General features: G+C 41.0%; 1 protein-coding gene across 2 annotated transcripts in view; it reads left to right on the top strand.

Moving 5' to 3' along the window:
- Positions 1 to 19692, top strand: part of CDH4 (cadherin 4) — a 615053-nt gene that overhangs the window by 576557 nt on the left and 18804 nt on the right. For both annotated transcript variants that reach the window (XM_075176773.1, XM_075176772.1), the window contains exons 11-14: positions 3467 to 3609; positions 6998 to 7231; positions 9842 to 10075; positions 14773 to 14912. In XM_075176773.1, coding sequence (XP_075032874.1) covers positions 3467 to 3609; positions 6998 to 7231; positions 9842 to 10075; positions 14773 to 14912 — 751 coding nt within the window. The remainder of the gene's footprint in view (positions 1 to 3466; positions 3610 to 6997; positions 7232 to 9841; positions 10076 to 14772; positions 14913 to 19692) is intronic.

Genomic DNA, 19692 nt, shown 5'->3' with positions numbered 1-19692 from the left:
AAAGGCCAGCGCCGCTTTAAATTTTAGCTGTCAACTCGCCGATTCCCGGCGAGTTGAAAAAACCGGGGTATGATACATTTACCCCCTGGTCTATTTAGAGCCTGGGTCAACACAGTATGAACCAGGGCACTATTTCTTCCTCTCTTGCTGACATTCTACATGTTTGACAAAAACTCTCATAAACGAGTCATATATAGAAATTCAGTATATTCTAGTCAAATGGGAGCTCCTCTTCAACAAAATTCTATTTTATGTGCGTTTATTTTTGTTGCCACTAGATATGATTTGTATACAGTGCCCAGACATGAGCTTATCTGTTGCTGTATCTAATTGCAATGAAAATAAACAAAGCTGCCTGGACAATAGATTTCTCATCTAATCAGGAACACCATATAACATATTTTCTTTGCATTAGAATAAGATTACTCCAAACACTGTAACAAACATCATGAAAACATAATGCACAAGCTCGTAACGTTTTATTTGGTGAGGTGTAGTACTGTCTAAGAGCCCTTAGATGTCACTATTGGATTTGCTGATTGCCGAGATGTTTTAATCAATAACCAAATAATATCATAGACAGTGATTACAAGACTGCATACTGAAGAACATGTTTGATCAATTAACAAAATACAGTATATACATTCAGATGAAGATATTACTCTAATGTATGTTTTTAATACTGATCACTGAATTTTCCAACCAATATCTAACTGGGATAGGTCAGATGTTGATGGCGACTGTTGGAATATCTGGTTGGGCATAAGCACAATATGCGAATGTGTGCTCAGGCTTTGGCTTTCCACGCTAATTGAGCCACATAAGAGCCAAATGGCTGAATCTGTCTATTTTGGCTACACACATAGCTCCAGTCATTCTGTGCATTAAGTGTATTGATTTCATTATATGTCACCCTCTTATAATACCTACTTTCCTTTTAGTACTTGCTGCCTCTGCATTCCTTCCCATAATGCATGTTAACATGAATGTGCTGCAGCTACTCTATATTAGGGAACGCATACCAGTGCTTGCACCCATGAAAAACAGCCGCCAGCCCCCCTCTGAATATAAACCAAAGTATGTTATTATAGTGCTAACATTACTCATTATATGGTATAATTGATGAGTAGTTCTGTTAAAGGTCAACAGTAATAAACTTTAATATTCACTGTAAGGGACAGTGTTATAGCTAATGTATTATGCTCCTTACTGTTCATTATAAAAAAAAAATTAAATCACCTCAGAATTCTAAAATCAGTATAAAAAGGCAAATTTCTGTTCCCTTAATATGGGACAGAGCTCAGCAGTGACTTCTAATATTATCCATCCAATATTTAAAACACTGTGATTCTATTTTTTTAATCAGTAACAAAATTCAACTTTATTTGGGGAGCAGTGTGTTCATTGGACATCACCAGGAGTCAGATCCCTGCAACAAAACGTTACCTGAGCCATTTTGGAGAGGTCACAGAGCAGTCGGCTTGGGCATTATTATATTTATTATCGTACATTGTCCCAGTGTCTTTGTTCTAATGATATCCTCTGGGTCTTCAAAGTGATGACCTTTTTGTCAGAGCGACAAGTCGGATTGGCCCGCCAGGTCTACGTCTCAGATTCCTGAACATTGTTAAACTGTGTCAGGGTGCAGAGGCGCTCAGCAAGCTACCTTTGCACCCTGCTGCTGTAATATGGTCTCTGTGGGGGGGTGAAGTTAAAAGGGTCAACTGCAGAAGCCAGCAAGGGAAGAGTTCATCATATACGGGGATTCTTTTTTACTATGGCTTTTTTCCTTTTTTTCTTTTATTACGACTGAGAGAGAAAGCAGAGTCCAGCTGGTGTGAACCCAATTACCCACACTTTACTTGTGACATTTTTATAATCATTATGTGGTTCAGACACTTCACTCGGGGGCCTGACTGGCTGACAGAGAAAATGATTATATTGACTCATGGAGGCTCCTTACTATCGCTTTTGGACATATAATGAAGCCTTAAGAAAAGACATTCCCAGCTAACGAGGCAATTTCTTCTTATTTGTTCCAGGTTGTAGAGCCGAAACTGTCACAAGGTGTGGTTGTTATTTTTTAAGGTTTCAAATACTTGCCCCTTTTCTTATTATTTGCTTTTGATAGACTGACAGTCGTGAAATTGTTTTGGTTTGGTTGAAAAATTCCGAACTTGAGAAGTAAATGGTACATAACGGAGTAATTCAACTGAGGTCCTTATACTCTAAGGCGCCCATACTAAGAAATACCTGCATCATAATAATGACACATATGTACAGTGGTCATATTTGTATTAGTAATTGTATATCCATCATGTTTATCCCTGCATCAAACGCCCTCAACTTCATTTTTGTTATGGAGAAAAATAGGTGTGTTTTGATTTTTTTTGCAAAAACAGAAGATTAAGCGCAAATATTAAATAAGCATAAAAACTAATAAATTATATTTATCATATGTAATAACTACAACTATGTTCCTCAATACCACGATGTGCTGTGGGTGCATTCGCTTCTCAGGATCTCGCTATTTACTGCTTTGTCCACACCTACAGGATTTGATAGAATATTGATAGGTCATGCTCAACTATAGTTTATTGTGAATGCTAAATATAAATTTTAGATTTTTTTGCATGAGTCATATTGATTGAAAAAAAAAATTTTGATCAAGGTTTCAATAATAATTCTCTAAGCAAAACCATCATTAATAAAAATATATGCTGATCTTAAATATCATTGACATCCACTATTTAATTCAGTAAAAAAAAAATGTGTGAATTATCAAAATTTGCTTCTAATATGTTGTTGTGTGTGGAAAGTTTTTGGCCACTTACTAATGTCTAATTGATGTAATCCATGACACCTATTAGTTATGTAGTGTTTGTGTGTAAGTTTATTTATTTTGGGCCCTTTGACTTGACTTGTTCACCACATAAAAGGTGACAGGTTGTGTAATTAGCCTGATGAATTAAAGTAATTATGGAAAGTACAGGATAAAATCCTTGTCCGCTGTTCTTATTTCTTTCTCTACCCATCCTGGGGAGGTAATGAAATACGCAGAGTGCCTTAGCTTATTTATGTTGAAACTCAAGATTTAAATGTACCTGTTCTGGTCAATTTTAGAAGAAAATTGGTTCCATCTGTAATCACGAGTTGTTTTAATGAGTTTGGGAGGCTGAGAGTGAAAATGTCTGAAGTTTTATAAGCTGAGCAGTTTGGGCTGGCTCCATCTCAGTGTAAAGTCTTGGGCCGAGTCCAAACAGGCTCAAATTCAATTGTAGCAGGAGAAAAACCACTTTGCATTGACCAATGTCTTCCCCTAGGCACAGAACAGCAGAACGCACGGCTCACATTTGGCAGCCTAAGTTGTTTTAAGTGGAGCCCTTTGGTGACAGTAACCTGTAGAATACTGAACTGTAAACTTTCCTTTATCACGCTATATCATATCTCTCCTTTCTTCCTCCAGATACACCAAGCTGTATGACCCGGCAAACTGGCTTGCTATCAATGCCACGAATGGTCAGGTGTTCACCACCGCCATTTTGGACCGTGAATCCCCCTTTGTTAAAGATGACATCTATGAGGCCAAATTTCTAGCCACTGACAATGGTAAGAACTTCTTCAAACCTGGTAGAGCCAGGTCTGTCAATTAGCTTAATCCCATTTTGCCACGCACAATTTGGGACTGTGACACATGAGCTCAGTCACCAGATGGAAAATAAAATAAAAGTTGGCAGATCTGCAACACTTTTGATGCCTGTCACAAAGTCTTGCTCAATGCGCACATTTCAAATGCTTCATGTCATTGATAAAGCCTTTTAACTATTGATTTTGTTTGGTGCTGAGAACTGTATTTTTTGGTGTCTGATGGTAGGTAAATAATAATCAATGTTTCAACATATTCATAATTAACAGTACACAGAACCAATTGGCAATGGAGGCGAAAGGGAAAATCACAACATTGTTTTAGCTCTCTAGCATTACAGGTATAAGAACTGTTATACACAGTATTTGGGACTTGGGGATGTATGGATAAAGGGATTTTTCAATAGTTTGGATCACCATGCCTAAAATATACTAAATTGGCATTTAAAAATTTCCAGTGTTGCCTCCCAGCCTCATAACACTTGTTTAGCAGTGCTCCTCATAGTAACTGTAGGAAGATACACTTAGGGGCTCATGTATAGTTGGTCTGTTTTATGCAGATTTCTGTACTGCGCATGTACACCATAAAATACACATACACATACAGATTTGGTCACAACTTACACTTCATCATCATCATCATCAGCAGCAGCATATTTATATAGCGCCACTAATTCCGCAGTGCAGAACTCACATCAGTAACTGCCTCAATAGAGCTTACAGTCTAAATTCCCTAACACATATACTAGAGATGCTCAGGCTCGGTCCTCCGAGAACCGAACACACCCGAACTTAGCAGATCCGAGTACCGAGCCGAGCCGACTCAGTACTTTCCCGCTTTTTCGGAATTGGAAACGAGGCAAACGTCATCGTTACGTCATTGGATCTCAAATCTCGCGAGTTTTGGATTCTATAAGTACCGCCCTGCACAGTGATCCAGAGCCATTCCACAGAAGGACACAGAAGGGGTAGCACAGTCTGTAGAGCAGTTGGGCAGCATCATAAGTAGAATAGAAAGAGGAGGGGGTAGCAGTGTTCTTCAAAGTCTACAGTGACATTCAGGAGAGCTCCATTGCTCCATTGCTAATTGTCATTGATCAAATAGAATTACTAGGTCTGGCAGGCTTGGTCTTCTAAATCTGCAGTCCCATGATGTAGTGTTATATAGGTAACACACAAAGAGGAGAGCTCCATTGCTAATTGTCATTGCTGAAATACAAATACTAGAGCTGGCATGCTTGGTGTAAATCTGCAGTCACATTGTACTGTGTTATATAGGATATACACAAAGAGGAGAGCTCCATTGGTCAATTGCTAATTGGCATTGCTGAAATACAAATACTAGGGCTGGCAGGCTCGGTGTAAATCTGCAGTCAAATTGTATGGTGTTATATAGGTAACACACAAAGAGGAGAGCTCCATTGCTAATTGTCATTGCTGAATAGGTCTGGCAGGCTTGGTCTTCTAAATCTGCAGTCTTTGTTTGAAAGTGTATGAAAATAATATTGTGACCTGTGAGGTGGTCAAAATTGACTGCAAATAACTTGAAATTAGTGTTATTGCGGTTAATAATAACGTAGGAACAAAAAAAGAGCGGTTTTGCCAAAACCTAAACACAAAGTTAATCCAGATGCAAAACCAAAACCAGAACACGGGGGTCAGTGAACATCTCTAACACACATAGACTAGGGTCAATTTGAGAGCAACCAATTAGCCTACAAGTATGTTTTTGGAGTGTGGGAGGAAACCGGAGTGCCTCGGAGGAAACCCACGCCAACACGGGGAGAACATACAAACTCCACACAGATAAGGCCATTGTTGAGATTCGAACTTATGACCGCAGTGCTGTAGGGCAGAAGTGCTAACCACTATGCCACTGTGCATTTGCGACTCCCTATATCTGGAGAGGCAGAACAGGGGTGGGAAGGGTTGTGTTCTCATTGGCCGAGTACAGCACGGACGTAATTGCGACTGAGGTAGATCTGGACACAAGCACATATACATTAATAAGGAGGCGTATCTCTAGTGGGTGCTGCAGGGCTGGTGAGACGAGATGCAATGATGATGACAATCGCCACCACTAGCTAGCTGCCTGGATATTGACCCACCCCCCCACACTCATACTTAATTCATTAGTGTGGCTGCTCTAGTATTTGAAGTTGCAGCCGTCTACTCTCATTACTTAATTGATATTCCCATTTGGACTGCGGCAGGAAAGAAGATTCTTATTTGAATTTTAAAAGGGAAAACAATGAGATATTAGTATTTAATTTGAATTTACATGGTGAATGCATTTATTAATAGCCCTGTCCAGGCTTTATTCTCTCTTGTGTATATAACATTTCATCACTTTAGTATATTTTGTAGAGATCTGGTAATGCAAACCGTATCTCTACACTGTTATTGTGGTGCATAACTATACACACGTGTTATTCCTGACGTATATGCTTGTGTGTAATGAGATGTATCCAACTATACATATGCACATAAATGAGATTTTTCATGCATCTTTTCCTGATTGCATTCGGGGCACAAAGACTCTGCTTGAGCCCCTTAGTGATCATGTTTGTGTGTAATAACAAAATCACTGAATAGCAGCAATAACTGACATTTTGTTTTCCATTTCTGGTTTTCGGAAACTTTATGGATTAAGTTTTTCTGCACAAGAGCTCCCATACCTCTATATGTATAATAAGTTCACATTTGGTATTAATATGCAGAAGGATGGCAACTTTATATACTGCACATTGCCTGCAACTAACTGCCCATGTTACACTTATCATAAAATCGCCTTTCTTAAATAATTTGATTCAAAGCACGAAGTATGCAAAATATAAAAGTCTTGACGCTTTTCCTGTAGCAGAACACCGTGCTCCTTGGATGACAGGGCACATTGTTTTCAGCTTGTCAGTTCTGCAATGTGCTGGTGACAGTGCTTTGTGTGTGCTCCGGTAAAGGAGAAGGCTGAAATACATAAATATATTTTCAAAGATTTAGGATTCATTTAGGGTACAACAAAACTGGCATCTTCATTTATTCTGGTACACTGCTCATTGGTAATGCATGCATTACACTGTGGGGAAACTAGGATATGCTCTAAGCAGGAATAATACCAAGAGCACTTCTATGCTGCAGTTTGACATCGGCTGACACCTTAAACGCTTGAAGAGAACTCAAGTCATGATTTGAAGTACCTACAAAAAATGGTAAAGTTATAAAGTCACAAGTCACACACAAAAGTCACCATTATTATTAGCCAGGATTATAATTAAATAGTAAAAACAAAAAAGTTATGTTGTGCGCTGACCTCAAGAGAAAGGGGTTAATCTCTATTTTTTTCTATCGCCCACAGGAGTGCCCCCTGCCAGTGGCACTGGTACATTGCAGATCCAGCTGATTGATATTAATGACAACGCTCCTGAGCTCCTTCCCAAAGAGTCCCAGATCTGTGAGAGGCTCAATTCCCGTGGCATCAACATCACAGCCACGGACATGGACCGCAAGCCCAGCGGAGACCCCTTTGTGTTTGAGCTGCCCACTGTGCCCTCCACCATTAGAAGGAACTGGACTATTACCAGGATAAATGGTAGGAATGACAGTGAGAGGGGTTCTACTTAATGATTATTTTCAAATAGTCATACAATTTGGCTTTAAGTGGCAGGTGACGATCTTCCTTTAACTTACCATGTATACAGATCAGGGTTCATTTACAAACACTCATTTAGGTGCAAACCTTGCACTAAACTGTAGCTACTAATTAGACTCTTTGTTGTGTTGTTGAACTTACGCTAGACAAATAAATCAAATAACTGATTGGTTGCTTTGGGTCAGTGCAATACTTGTATCTAAATGCAATGTTAGTAAATGTTAGGTTTTTGTTGGGACAGAAGACTTAAGAATACAAAATACTTAGTAATAATTTTCCTCTAGTGCCCATTCCTTTAATTCAGAGGTTCTTAACATGTGAGTCTGGATCTAAAACATAGGTCAATCCTTAATGTGTGAATACCTTCAGCGCTAGAGGGTTTTTTCAAACAAAACCAGAAACTAAATAGTGATGTCAAAATGCAAAAATGAGTGCAGAGATACAATAAATAATATACCTATATTTGGTGACGTATTATCCCGAGAGAATCTTCTCTTTATCCTCCCAAATGAGAGTCATAAAGACAAAAACCAGAAAAATATCATAATCCAATTCTGTTAACATTATTGGCCGTATATATGTTACAACCAATCACCTATAATAAAAGTCTTAATAAATAAGTGTGGTAGAAACAATCTTCATGCTCCTCCTTAGCATGACACCTAGGTGATATTTCAGTGACATCACCCCCTATTGGTAGAGAACCTACCAGAGGTTATTCTCTTTATCGGCCTTATTAGAGGTCTTTACTCAGTGTTTCACCTTGATCCACTATGGCTGGCTCCTGCATTGCTCACCATAATCCTGCTGCACACAGCGCTGTTGATGCCCCTCTCTTGTGATATTTATATTTCAAATGAGTAGGAGATTCAGGGCAGAGAAACATAGACAACAGACAACACTGCAGTTTGTAATAAGCTGTTTTAGTAGGAGAATGGAGAGCAATGCTGGGCCATTCATCCTTCAAGGAGCTATGGCACATTGGGGTACCAGTGGATCAAAGGTAAGTTATACATTGTACAGGGTGGCCCATAAGTGTGGAAACACCCTTTCAAAACAGATAGGAGTAAGGAAATATTAGTACAGAGTCTACACATATGATCTGGGTGTGGTGGAAAACTTTTTAGAGTATGTGGTCAATATGGCGGCCATATTGGATGCAACTCAATTTTTTTTAATGGGAAGGTAGTTATGTGACATAATGTGACAGAATTTGATAAGAAAAACAATGCTGTTCTTTGTTTTAACGTAACGTTATTCATTCCTGAGTTGAAACTGAGTTTTGTTTTGCCGATAGCGACATTTATGACAATGGCACTAACACAAACAGAACGTGTTGAGATTGTCTTGATATCTGGAGAATGAAGCACACATGCTGCAGCAAATTATTTCAACCAACATCACCCAAATAGGCCCCCCATTAGTCACAGCGCAGCTGCCAAACTCCTTGCCAAATTTAAACAAGCTGGATCAGTTGCAGATAAACCAAAAAGTGAATGAGCAAAAACTGTTCAGTTGATGTGTTACCCAGTGTGCAAACTCCACCCGACGTTCTGGGTCATCCTCAGCCAGGTGCTGCAACATTTGAATCTTGTAGGGATGCCACTTATGTGTAGGAAAAAGATCTCAAAATAGGGATATGACTAACCCTACATTCACAATACAGACAACAAGTGCTATGCTATGGGCTCTTTGAAAATTATGTCTGCACACCAGTTGTTGCTTCATCTTTAGCAGTTTTTGCTCATCCATAGTTTTTATATTATATATAGCAGTTTTGGCTCATGATGGCCGCCATATTGGCCACATACCATAAAAAGTTTTCCAACACACCCAGATCATATGTGTAGATACTGGATTAATATTTCCTTATTCATTTCCGCTTAAAAGACTGTTTCCACACTTATGGACTACTCTGTACTGTTATCCAATATTACTTACCTCCAGGGGTGGGCTGAACCGGGGGGCAGGGGGGGCAGCGGGCACCCGGGCCGCTCAGTCTAATGGCTGTTCGGGCCGGCCGCCCGTCCCCCGTCCCCCTCCAGTTTATGCAATAATTTGTTAATATTACCAGCGGCCGCGTCTGCGCACAGGCGATCGCATCACATGACACGCGATGCGGCCGCGCCATTATGACGTGGCCGCATCACGTGTCATGTGATGCGGCCGCCTGTGCGCCCCCCGGGCTGAAACCTCCCAGCCCGCGCCTGCTTACCTCTACCATAAAATTATTCATTTTGAGTGGAGTCATCTCTTAATTACATTATAATGTTATGTTTAATTTATTTTACCAATATTATGCTTCTTTTGTAGACAACAGTACATTTTTTAAAAAAAGTTAATCATTAATTACAAATTAAATACAATTTGGTTTCCCAGCTGAAAAAAATGTTGAGAAACTTTGTTATTTTTATTTGGACACATAGGAAATATTCATTAACTTTAAAGCTGAAACAAAACATGTAACACATGTAGCCATAGGTAATAGTAACTGCAATTGATATTCCAAGATTTCTGTGTTGTCCTGGCACCACCTTGTGGTCTTTTCAGGTAACTACGCACGCCTCAGTCTGCAGATCGGCTATTTGGAATCTGGCGTGTATGAAGTGCCTGTCATTGTAACAGACTCGGGAAACCCTCCACTTTACAACACATCCATTATCAGAGTGAAGGTCTGTCCCTGTGATGAGAACGGAGACTGTACGACAATCGGCGCAGTAGCTGCAACCAGACTGGGCACAGGAGCAATTATCTCCATCCTCATCTGTATCATCATCCTGTTGTGTGAGTTGACCTAGCTAAATAACTCCACTGGCCAATAACCTTCCACTGCCATTGTATAAACCTCAGTATCCTCAGATGGGGATGTTGGTGGTTGTTGTTGTTGTTGAGTGACAAATTATAAAATAGCAGCTTACCCAGTTCTACTGCCATGTCATGCTTTTATTAGTCTTTTGGTCTCTAATACTTTATTATGAAGTGATTGTTAACTGTCTTATATGTATTTTATTATGGTTCCAGCAAACAAAATTTAAATTTCATAATTTTTTTCCTTTTATTTGCCCAGCTGCAGAAGTATTATATCTATGTTGAATTGGGCCTTAATTAAAATTGCATTTATGTACATAAAACATAAAATTCCAAATCCTTTGGAGGACACTGAGACCATCAGGTATCAAGAGGCTCCATTAGCACTTGGCGACTTTAAAAATAGATTAAAGTGTTCAGTGTCCACTTTTCTAACCCCATCCTGCTGGGAAATAAAAAAAAATTCTAACCAAGACCCAAAGGACAGATCAAGAGAACAATAAAAGAGAGAGAGAGAAAACATAACACCCCTGATAAAAAAAAAAAACATTTAACTTGGTTAATGATAACAATCGAACTAGAATGTAAAGAGGGTGGGCAATGATCAAAGAAAAAAATTTAATGTAATAAAAAAAAAAAACATTTTCTCTATCATCCTTGGGAGACACATGGAAACATCCCAAACCTGCCCCTGTGCAGCACCTTCCATTCAAAACCTATAAAACTTTGTAAACCTTGTAAAAGATCATCAATCAAGAATGTCCTACTTCAATTCTTGAACTAAATCCAAAGAGTGAAGAAACCTCTCTTAGACTGTGTACATTACAGAATTTTCTGACCAATGTGTTATCTACAATGATTTTACGATCGACTGAAAAAAACAAAAGTCCCGATCAGTATGCCGATTGTTGCGTACACACTATACATGTTTTAATAGATTTACCATCAGATCTGTGCTCTTCAACTGTTATAACCGTTGGCTGAAAAGATCATGACTCTGTAAACTGTATGGAGATCCTAATCATGAGTACATACACACTGCAGGATTGGAAGGATGTTGTTCCATAGCTGCACGAGATTTATAGTTCTGCTGAACAATCAAAACAAACGATGGTCGGTGCTTTGGAACGACTAACATTCATCGTCTAAGTGTACACACTAAAGCGATATCGGGCTGAACGGTCATTTATCGGGTGATTGGAGCGATGATTGGCTGAAAATACTGTAGTGTGTACCCGCCTTACTCCGTACACTAACTTAGACCTAAAGTCCGAATCACAATGTCCTTAGGTGGTTCTATAGACAAAATCTATCTTCATGATAAACAGATAGGGAGATTTTCAAAACACATGCCCCAGCTCTAACATGCAGCCATAGAAATGGCCAGGAGATGGCTAGCATATCCCTAGTCCGTTAGCAGAAGTGTGCTTTACCTTGTTTACTCTTTTGTATGATTATGAGACTGGTATCTTAACTTGCTCATCTCTCACCACTTTAAAACAACAGGCAGAATAGGTTGTTAGCACTCTTTGTCTTGTTAAGTTCCTGGCACCTGTTTGCAGCACACTACGTTAAAGTGAAGACTCTTTGCTACTTCGTCATTTGCCTTTGCAGTCCAAGGGCAATGTATCAGGTCTCTCCTGTCATATCCATAGTCCGTTAGCAGAAATGTGATCCAACTTGTGGTTCAACTGGGATGCCATCATGTCAACATCTGGCTGATACCATCTGTTCACAATTTGTCCTGGCTAAAGGACCATTCTCTAGGGTACAGGGCTTGCCTGCTGTGTTAATCGCTCTCCCAGTTTTCCACCCCTGGTATGAACACAAGTTGACTCTGAAGAAAAGTGTTTAGGACAGCTCTAACTCTGTTGGAAACTTGGCTTCCGCCTCGGATCACAGGCCCTAAAATGAACCTCAAAGAGCCTATACCCTCCAGCCACGGGGGCTGGCATCCATTGTCCCAATTGTCTAATAGCAAATAGCAAATGGACGGACTTAGTTGAGGTTGCCCTCCTTTAACCACCAAATGATATGTTGACTGTCAAGTCAAGTAGAGACTTGTTCTATTTTGGGGAAAAAATGGATCTGGAATGTTCTTAAATAAAATCTTGCACAAGCCTATCTATCCGAGGACTTTCATACAGAAAAGCACTGTCATCTGTCAGAGAGTCAATAGACACATTTACTTCTCTCATTAAGAAGTCTACCTTGTCCTGGGGCAGAAAAAAGCCCCAAACCTTCTGCTGATGTTAGTTAAACAAACCCAGAGTCTCAGGACAGGCACTCAATATGATTTCTGGTAAATGATGACCCTAACATGGGACCCTAATGTTTCTGATATCTCTCTGGATTGCATCTGAAGCAAAGCCAGGAATTTAGCCTTGATCAAGAGGTGGTCCAAGAAGGGATAATCATTGCTCCCTTGGACCTCAAAGTAGTGGGCATGACCACAATATCTTTATAAACACACATGGAACTGTCGCTAGCCCAAAAGGCAGCACATGAACAGGAAATGATGGGACCAAACTACAAATCTGAAGAAGCCCTTATGCCCCTCCCAAATTGGCACCTGTGAGTATGCATCCTTGAATGTCCATGGAAACCCTGAGCATGTCCTGTCCCATGCAGTTGATGATGTAACTAGTAACATGAGGATGGCTTCTTGCAGAGCCTTGTGTTTAACTTTTCTGCAGGAAAGCTCATAGTAAGAAAAATGTCTGGGAGGTGCCCTGAAGAGGTCTCTGGCATATCCCCAATCCATGAAGTCCATCATTTAAGAATCTTACATGGCAGAGTACCACTGATCTCTGTAGTGAAGCAGGCAGGCTCCCCCACCACTATCTGGAGGGGTGATTGCTCATTATGACATCTGTTTATCTGAGAGCTTGGCCATCGGTCTCTAGAGGACCACCTTACCTGTCTGCTGTACTCCACATGGGTCAGAGAACTATTGTCTCTGTGCCTGACCCATTCCTCTGCTACCAGCAGGAAAAGACCAAAACCTAAAACTCCATATTTTTGGTAGATTTACAAGCAGGAAAGTACTCTAACAATGTGTTGCCTCACTAATGATCAAGTCATCCTGTGAGCCATAAGTGAGGAACCTTCAGGCTCCGATTTTCACAAAGGAACAACTCAAGACCGAACTCTCTCTGCCTAACCTGAGTGGAGTCCTCCAGAGTCCTCTCCAATGGATACCTTTACCAGGCCCTGCACCGACATTGGCAGATCTTGCACCATATGGGTCTGATGTACCAATTAATCCCTGTGCAAATAAGTAATTGTGGTCACTCACCCTGTTATCCACGAGTGAAGGGTAGGAGGGGTGATATGACCAGAGGCTGTGCCGCCAGTTTTGTGAAATCAGCAATGGACTGCACCAAAGGCTTAGCTGAGGCTGGTTGGGATGGATTGGAAGAAGAGTTGCACACAAATTGTTTTGGCTGTGCGTCTTCCTTAAAATGGAGCAGCCTCTGCTCCAGGGAGAGCCCCCATCAGCTCACCATATGCCTAATGTGGACTAACAGAACTTCTCATTCTCTTGTCTTTAATCCAGTCTTCTAACCAGCACTGAACATGTACTTGTCTTTAACCCAATCTTCTAATCAGTGCTCTGCATTCACTTCTCTATAGTCCAATTTCACAAACAGAGCTGTGCTTTCACTTCTCTTTTAACCAGCTCTCCACCTTCACTTGTCTTTAATCCATTTTCCCAACCAAAGGTGCACGTTCATTTCACACCAATCTATTCTCCAACCTGCATTGCCTATAACCAGTTTATTCAGCAGGAAGATCCCTAATGTCTTGCACCCTGTTAGGATAGCTTACCCTTATGCCCTGAACACAGATTTCTCCTTGTCAGTGCTCACAATGTCATGATGTTACTATTTACACCCAAAATAATTCCAATCACTCAGCACTGGGAGCAAGGTGACCATAATCAAGAGGAATCATTTGCATGGAGTGCAACAGAGTATAATCATCGAGCCTGTGTTTTGTTACTTATGCATATGTTTAACTTTCATGTTCGTTTAAAATACAGGAGCTGAGCATCACACAAAGTTAATTCTATTTGAAGGGTAATTGAGAGAGGTTCTTTCATTATCAGCTGATGCTGAGTTCTTTTGAAAGCTGTGTCTGAACTTTCTGCTTTAGGGAATTCTGTTTGGTTTAAAAGAAACAAAAAAATCATCCCTTTGTCATGGGATAGAATTACTGCTGATGCACGTTTTATTGCATTCCACAAACCTTCACAAGCAGACAGGCTTAACTCTTATATACCCTATACCTTGCATCATGCAATATACTCACCACGAGTTGTATGCCCCAAAACCCTATGTTATCCAACAGACTCACTCCTACTTGTACATATTATAGTATATGCCAAACCCTGCTCTAGGCACCAGTCCCTCTCCTGCTGTGCATGTCATTGTACCTACAGAAGCACAATGCACCCTAGGTATTTCTAGCATGCTTACATACACATTAGCCAAGATCAAACATCAGTAAGTAGTTAAAAATGTTGCAGAAAGATATTTAATAGCTAATAAATGAAAAGCATAGTAATCTGAAACCCAAAAGGATTGTCCTAGTCCAGTTATGGCAGAGTGAGGTCTGGCCATTTTATTCAGGATCAGGCGATAACAGAGCTGTTGTTTCCATTCTTTCAGCCATGGTTCTCTTGTTTGTCATGTGGATGAAGCGCAGAGAAAAGGAAAGACACACAAAGCAGCTGCTCATTGACCCAGAGGATGATGTGAGAGACAATATATTGAAGTATGACGAAGAAGGAGGCGGAGAAGAGGACCAGGTAACAGCCAGAGCGATGAAGATAGGCTGTCATTACTGTTGTCCTTTCCATTTAAAGAAATCAGATACTCTATCGTACAAAATCTTTCTCCTTCAAGGGTCATTAAATGCAAAATTGTATGAAATTTGTTGTCTAGATTTGGAAAAGCTGATCTCTTTCTGTCCTGGCTACCTATGTAGCAATTTGTCCAGTCCTCTTCAATACAACTAATTAGAAGTGTTTTCATAAGCGGTGGTAATCGTAAAAACGGTTACCACAACCCCGCAACCCTTCATAGGTTGTACTGAGTGGATTGAGTCATTTTGTACTGTGAGCTGCAGTGACTATGCCTCCCAGATTAAAGTACCTATTTGTTACATGGAGGGTGCAGGACATAAAGCGGAAGGGGGGTCCAAGACAACTACTGAATGAACAGGACTCATATTGCTACTAACACCTGATAGCATGTGCTTAGAGATAATCAAAAGTTGTGTTTAGTAAAAACTACTTAATGATAGCAGGTTTTTTCCCCCATCATGACTAATTAAATTTTTAGGTTCATCCATTTTATCACAAATAATGCTGCTTTTCATTTACCAATGTAAATTTTATATTGTTTTTTCTTGGTAGCGTATTGTAATAAATCATTTTATTTCAAGTCCATTGTAAAGGGAAAAATAGGCAGAAATAGGGAAAATATATACTTTATAAAGATTGTGCTTTTAATGATTTGTAAATAGTTAATGTATGCCCATTAATTTGCTTAAAGATATCATCAGGTGACTTTCCCACGTATAGCAATAACTTAGTCATAAATGTAAACATGTAAAGATATTACTTTTTTACTATTTACACATTTATTTTTTATTCTCATTATCAATTTCGGTAGACCCTGGTTTGTGCAAAGGGTCTCCCTTTTTGCCAACACTTTAGGATTTTGTGTGAACTAGATCTATTAGAATTGTAAAATTGTCTCGGTTCAAATCAAGAAGAAGAGGCTGGAGAACTACGAGAATATGTCTTTACTGAGTGGTATATACTGAGAACTGAAGATGGCTGCCAGTTATTTCCTGTCAGCCAGCACTTCCTGAATAGCAGGTGGATGGCAGTGATGTCACTTCCGCCAACCACACATGGCAGACATCTACATCCTCCTCTCTTTTTTTTAGAACAAAGTAACAATCAACAGGTGTGTGGGTGTGAGACAGTGTGACAAGTGTTGGATGTGGGAACAGTGTGCAAATGAAAATACACATCAACTGGTAATACCGAAAGTTGCATAACAAAGTCCTGGAATTTAGTATTAGGCCTGGAGATTTTACCAGACCTTATGATGAAGAAAGGGGGTAGTGATGTGTCCTGTGTTGAACAGGGCTCACTGTTGGTCAGGGGTATAGGACTGTCCTGTGTTGCAATAGATGCTTCTTCAGAGGCCACATAGTCCACATGAATAGGTGTTCTGACACTGTCAGGCGATATTCCGTTTAGTGAGCGTGCTGGAGGTGATGCCTGTTGTGCTCATACAAAGCACAGTCGGATTGCACCATGTAGATGTTGGGCCTGTTGGAGGATCCTTGCATAGTCCCGACTCTGTCAAACCCAACTGGGATCTGGAGGCATATGGTCTGCCCTGGGGACAATGGTCTCAGCTGATGAGAGGTTTTGTCATGATTAGCTTTGAGCCGTAACCTGGACTTCCCCAGAACACTCTGCACATAGGTCTCAATGGTTGGTGTAAGTTTGGCTTTGGTGAATGATAGTGCAAGTGCATCTGGACAGAAGGCATTGAGAAGGAGAAGGGAGCTCATCCCTTGGGACATTTCTCAAATTAAGTATGTCTGAACAATCTCTGTAGTATTTGTCTAACAGGGGCTTTGCAGAACATACTGCCCTTTTTACTAGTCCATTAGATTGTGGATAGCGCGGACTGCTAGTGTCATGTGAGATGTATTATTTATTGGTGAAGAACTGGAACTCACCACTCAAAAACTATATGGTTTTGTCAGTCAGCAGCTTGCAAAGTATACTATGGGTAAAGAAGTGGTTTTTCATTTTGTTAATGGTACTCGTCAGTTTACAGTTTGGCTTAGTTTACAGAAGATAGTTTATCTCGAACCAACCAGAATATGAGTCCTTTAACACAAGGTGCTCTTTTCCCCTCCACACAAAAAGATCTGCAACAACGATAGACCAAGGGAGGTCAGGTACCTCATGGAGAGTGAGCGGTTCTTTGGCATGATGGGGCCATAGAGCATTGCAGGAGGCATTGCCATGGAGGGCCAATACAATGTAATGAGCTAAGGATGCAAAGTGGGCTCTTGCCTAGGGTGCCCTCGGTGGTCATGCTGGGGATAAAATTTTGGAGAGCATATGAGATTACAAACCGTTGACCTTGCAGGAGGTTGCCCTCTGAGATAGTTTACTCATCCCAGAAAGCAAAGAATGACTTGAGGTCATGAGGCAATTCCCTGGAGGAAGTTGGCCAACTATGCAGGACAACATGTGACAACCATTGGCAAAGGTCATCCCTGAGTGTAGCATCATGTAGCTCTTCCATGAGCTGGGAGGAGAGGACATCAAACTCCATAACATCCATATCATCGTCAGCATCAGGGACACCTGAATCCAGAAGGTGAGCGCGTGATAAAGCATCAGATTTGTGGAGGTCTTTTCCATGCTTGTACACCACATCGAGATGGTACCTTTGGAGATTGAGCATGAACTGTGCCGAAGCAGTGTGCATAGGTTTGTGGAGAATAGTGATCAGTGGTTGGTGATCAGTTTCAACCACCACTGGACGTCCATACATATGGAACTTCTGACAGGCAAAGACAAGGGCAAGCAGTTCCTTTTTAATCTGAGCGTACCGTGACTCTGTCTCTGTAAGGGCTCTGGACGCATAACTGATGGGTTTGTTGCGCTGCATACAGACAGCACCAAGACTATGGTGGAAGGCATCAGCAGAGATGACCACAGGAACATGTACATCAAAGAACTGAAGCACTGGTATAGAAGTGATCGTAACCTTGAGGCGAGCAGTGGCATCAGCATGACAGCCCAACCGACACCATTCAACGTCATTGTGCAAAATCTGGCGGAGCGGAGCTGTGACATCACTATAGTGAGGTACTAATTTTGAAAGGTAATTTGTCATACCTAGAAATTGCTGAAAATCAGCTTGTCTGTGGGGTTGGGCATATGCTGGATGGCCCATGTTTTGGCTGAATCCGGCTTGACACCCTCTGAGGTTAGAAGGTGGCCAACATGTGGGACCTCAGTAACTCTGAAACGACACTTGTCAGGGTTTAACTGCATGTTGATTTCACGAATCCGGTGGAGGACTTTGCAGAGGCGCATGTCATGTTCCTCCATGGTGCGACCCCACATGAGGTTGTCATAAATGATGATTTCACAAGTGTATCCCTCAAAGAGGTGTTCCATGCTGCGTTGGAACACTTCACTGCCAGTACAGATGCAATAGGGAATTCGGAGGAAGGCATGTCTGCCCGGAGGTGTCATAAATATAGTGAGTAAGAATGAATCCTTGTCCAGTGTGATCTGCCAGTAGCCACTCTTGGCATCCAAAGTGGTGAATATCTTTGCGCTTGGCATGTCGGGTATGACTTGCTCCACAGTCCTGAGAGGGTGATGTGTTCTCATCAGAGCTTTATTCAGATGCACAGCATCAATGCAGATGCATACTGAACCATTCTTTTTAACTGCAGCAGCCATGACCCACACCCACAGAGTGGCTTCTACCACTGGAGCAATGACACCTAATGCTGCCATACAAATTATTTTGGCTATCACCTTATCTTTCATGGCCAAAGACACCCTTCTAGGAGCACACACTGTAGGAGGAACAGTCTCATCAAGACGCATGTGATATGTGACAGGGAGTATTCCAATGGTATCGCAATCAAACAGATCAGCAAAGTCTCTTAATTCTGAAATCTCCTGTTGCAGCACTTGCATGTCAGCACTTAACATTATTAACCCCAGTTTTATATTGTCCAGCAGACCTAGCAAAGGATTAATATTACTATCCACAAAATGAAGCGGGGAGCGGTCAATCGCGTCATTTTGGCCCCACCCCAGCAACGAAAACGTCATTTTGTTGCGGGAGTGGGGCCACAATGACGTGATTCACCGTGAATCCCGTAATTTTGGCAGGTAAATTCCGGTATGCGGGATACTTGCCTGTTCTCCCGGGAGTCCAGGAGACGTACCCGGATTTCGGGAGTCTCCCGGACATTCCGGGAGAGTTGGCAAGTATGGTTTAAATCTGACAGCAAATGACTGGGTGCTCTCAGAGGGGCTCTGCACAGCAGTGTTAAATGCATGTCAGTCCATTATGACATTTTTCACTGGTAAGCATATTTCATCAAATGTTCTTTTTAGTGTGCCTGGATCCTCCTGATCCTCCCCCTCTGAATAGACAAATGTGTCAGCTTTATCTAAAGCTTCAGAACCAGCTAAATTAAGGAGGGTGTATGCCTGTACCTTTTTTATTTGTCTGAGAGTCCAGCACAGCAGTATACACACCATTCCTTCTTGAATTTGAGCCATGTGTCGGAGATGGCGTGAAAAACAAGTGGATCCATGCGTCGGAGACCTTGTGCCATCACAGCCAACCTTCTGACACCATGTAGAACTGTCTTGAGTTAAAATCAAGATGAAGAGAACTGTGAGAATATGTCTTTACTGTGTGGTATATACAGAGAACTGAAGATGGCTGCCAGGTATTTCCTGTCAGCCAGCAGTTCCTGAATAGCAAATAGATGGCAGTGATGTCACTTCC

Source organism: Mixophyes fleayi, chromosome 6, assembly GCF_038048845.1.
Source record: "Mixophyes fleayi isolate aMixFle1 chromosome 6, aMixFle1.hap1, whole genome shotgun sequence".
Taxonomy (NCBI): Eukaryota; Metazoa; Chordata; class Amphibia; order Anura; family Limnodynastidae; genus Mixophyes; species Mixophyes fleayi.
This window is presented reverse-complemented; position numbering and strand designations above follow the sequence as displayed.